General features: G+C 45.9%; 1 protein-coding gene across 1 annotated transcript; it reads left to right on the forward strand.

Annotated features, from left to right (window-relative positions):
- The first annotated feature begins 811 nt into the window (after positions 1 to 811).
- On the forward strand, positions 812 to 2,054 carry LOC135426641 (protein Rae1). Its single transcript, XM_064679869.1, has 2 exons — positions 812 to 1,290; positions 1,356 to 2,054. Exons 1-2 carry the CDS (start codon positions 904 to 906, stop codon positions 1,971 to 1,973), a joined length of 1,005 nt encoding a protein of 334 aa, XP_064535939.1. The 5' UTR covers positions 812 to 903; the 3' UTR covers positions 1,974 to 2,054.
- The last annotated feature ends 1,063 nt before the right edge of the window (positions 2,055 to 3,117 follow it).

Here is a 3,117-nt window from a genome sequence, read left to right on the forward strand (position 1 = left end):
AAGTAGTAAAATTATGTTGACTGAAAACAGCGGCAGTGTTTGCTGCCACGTGGGCGGCCAGCCGCGGGGGCACGACGGGCCGATATATATCGGCGTCTCACAAATACCCATTCCTGAGGCTTGCAGCTGCAGAAAAAAAGTAGTCGCTGGCGTTTTAGTTAAAATATTTGCACGCCTTCCCCAGCTGTGTGCTCGCTTTGTATCTTGCAGATACATTTTGCTGCTGCTGCTGCTGCTGGTGTTGCTTCAGTTCATTTTGAATAAAATGCTCGCTTATTGACCGGGGAATTGTTATTTGGTAGCTACTCTAACCCTGCGCTTGCAAACAAACAACAGTTGTGCATAATTTCAATTTACTGGATAACAAAACAGAAAACGTTCGACAGAGACGGCAGCTCAGAGATTTGGCGATTGACTGAGGGGCCTTGGAGCTTTGGCCTTAGAGGCACGAGATTATAATCAGCAAGCGAAGAAAAGTTCTTTGATAATACGAAAGTGTGTTATACCGTATCCGCTAGATACTATTAATGAAATTGTACTTTAATAGTTTGCAAGAAACAGACAAACGCATGCTAGACAAAGCATGCGAGCTAATAAAAGTAATATTATACTTAATGAGTTCTCTGGCATTTTCTTTATTGTGTTACATATTCTGTGAAAAAACTATTATACCCTCTTCTAAAATTTAATTGTATATAAGAATTTTCACGCACTATTTCAACCAAATTGTGGGAGCACAAAAATAAACAGTTGCCCCGAAATACAGCAAAAATCTTACAGCCCTTAAAATGAATTTAATAATATTATTGATTTGACATCTAATTTAAAAGAAAAATAATAATAAAATTAGCTACGACAATTAGAAGTTAAGAATTTCCTTCAATTTTATAATTCGAAATTTACATGATGCCCCAAAATTCAGTGGACTTTGAAGTGTGCTTTCCGCCCGGCGATTCCATTTCCGCATTGGAATTTAGTCCAGCACCAAGGAATATGCTATGCGCCGGCAGTTGGGATCAGACGGTACGCACCTGGCATGTGGAAATGAACGGGACAACAACTCCAAATGGTTTCTGCAAAGTCAATTCACCCGTTTTGGATGTGAGCTGGAGCGATGATAGCAACAAGGTGTATCTGTCCACGGCGGGACGTGAGGTACATCAATGGGATTTGCAGTCGAACCAACTGACCCAGATAGGCGCACATGACGCAGGCGTGCGCAGCTGCCATTGGATCAAGGCACCCAATTATGCCTGCCTAATGACTGGCTCGTGGGACAAGACCCTTAAAGTAAGGCACCTGATACCCTGATTTAGATGGAACCCAGCAGTAGTAGTAACACCTGTTTGACATAGTTCTGGGACATACGCAGCCCAATGCCGATGCTTTCGCTGATTCTGCCCAACCGCTGTTACGACGCCGATGTCCTTTATCCAATGGCCGCTGTGGCCTGTGCTGGTAACAACATCATGGTCTACGCCCTGGACAAGATTGCAACGGATTACAGACATATGGAGAGTAATTTGAAGCAGCAGACACGTTGCATTAGCATTTTTAGGGAAAGACAAAACCAATCCGGAGGCTTTGTTGTTGGTGGTATTGAGGGCCGTGCGGCTGTGCATTATTTTTACGGCAAGGAATCATTTGCCTTCAAGTGTCATCGTTCCCCCTGTCCCATGGGCATACATAATATTTATGCAGTGAATGATCTTAAACATCATCCTGTGCACCAGACCCTGGTCACGGCCGGCTCCGATGGCGTCTATACATGTTGGGACACGTGTTCGCGCAACAAGATTTTCTCCAGCAGCACCAAGGATCAGCCATTGACCAAATGCTGCTTTAATCCGGATGGTCAAATATTTGCCTATGCTCTCGGTTACGACTGGGCCAAGGGACACGAGCACTTTGATCCGAACAAGAAGCCCCAGATCTTTTTACATCCCTGCTTTGATGAAATGAAAACAAGGTAGTAAAACCGACGACACCTAATGAGTTCGATAGTTTTGAGTTGGCAGTAAAATAACAAAAGACTGGTCTAATGTTGTTTCAAATTCTGTTGTAATATTGTTAGAAAAAGGTAACCCGTTTTATGTCGATCGTGGTGGGAAGTGTTCAGTCGGGACAAGGCAAGGTCAGATGTCATACATTTTCAGATTTCCACAGACGTTAGGCGTGGTCAGAGGTCACATAATACCAGACGCGATCGGACGTTGTGTGAGTTGGTCAGACGTTGTCAAACTTTTGTCAGACGCGGTAAGACTGTCAGTCGTTGCCATACGTTGTCAGACTGTCCAAGACGTTGTTAGGCGTGGTCAGAGACCTTGTCGGACTTGGTAAGACGCGGTCAGACATTATCATACGCGGTCGGACGTTGTGTGAGTTGGTCAGACGTTGTCAAACGTTTGTCGAACGCGGTAAGACTTTTAGACGTTGCCATACGTTGCCAGACTTTGCAAGACGTTGTTAGGCGTGGTCAGAGCTAGTCAGACCTTGTCGGACTTGGTGAGACGCGGCCAGACATTATCAGACGCTGTCGGACTTTGTGTTTTGTGGCCAGACGTTGTCAAACGATTGTCGAACGCGGTAAGACTGTCAGATGTTGCCATACGTTGTCAGACTTTGTTAGGCGTTGTCAGAGCTAGTCCGACCTATTCGGACTTGGTAAGACGCGCTCAGACATCAGTAATCGGACGACGGACGATGCCGGAAGTGGTGAGACTTAGTCAGACTGTCCAAGACGTTGCTAGGCGTGGTCAGAGATAGTCAGACCTTGTCGGACTTGGTAAGACGCGATCAGAAATTATCAGACGCGGTCGGACGTTGTGTGAGTTGGTCAGACGTTGTCAAACGTTTGTCGGACGCGGTAAGACTTTTAGACGTTGCCATACGTTGTCAGACTTTGCAAGACGTTGTTAGGCGCGGTCAGAGCTAGTCAGACCTTGTCGGACTTGGTGAGACGCGGTCAGACATTATCAGACGCGGTCGGACGTTGCGTGATGTGGCCAGACGTTGTCAAACGTTTGTCGAACGCGGTAAGACTGTCAGACGTTGCCATACGTTGTCAGACTTTGCTAGGCGTTGTCAGAGCTAGTCCGACCTATTCGGACTTGGTGG

The sequence above is a fragment of the Drosophila montana genome, unplaced genomic scaffold (genome assembly GCF_035044405.1).
Source record: "Drosophila montana isolate Dmon_TW-CO22-7 unplaced genomic scaffold, ASM3504440v1 contig_2081_1, whole genome shotgun sequence".
In the NCBI taxonomy this organism is placed as follows: Eukaryota; Metazoa; Arthropoda; class Insecta; order Diptera; family Drosophilidae; genus Drosophila; species Drosophila montana.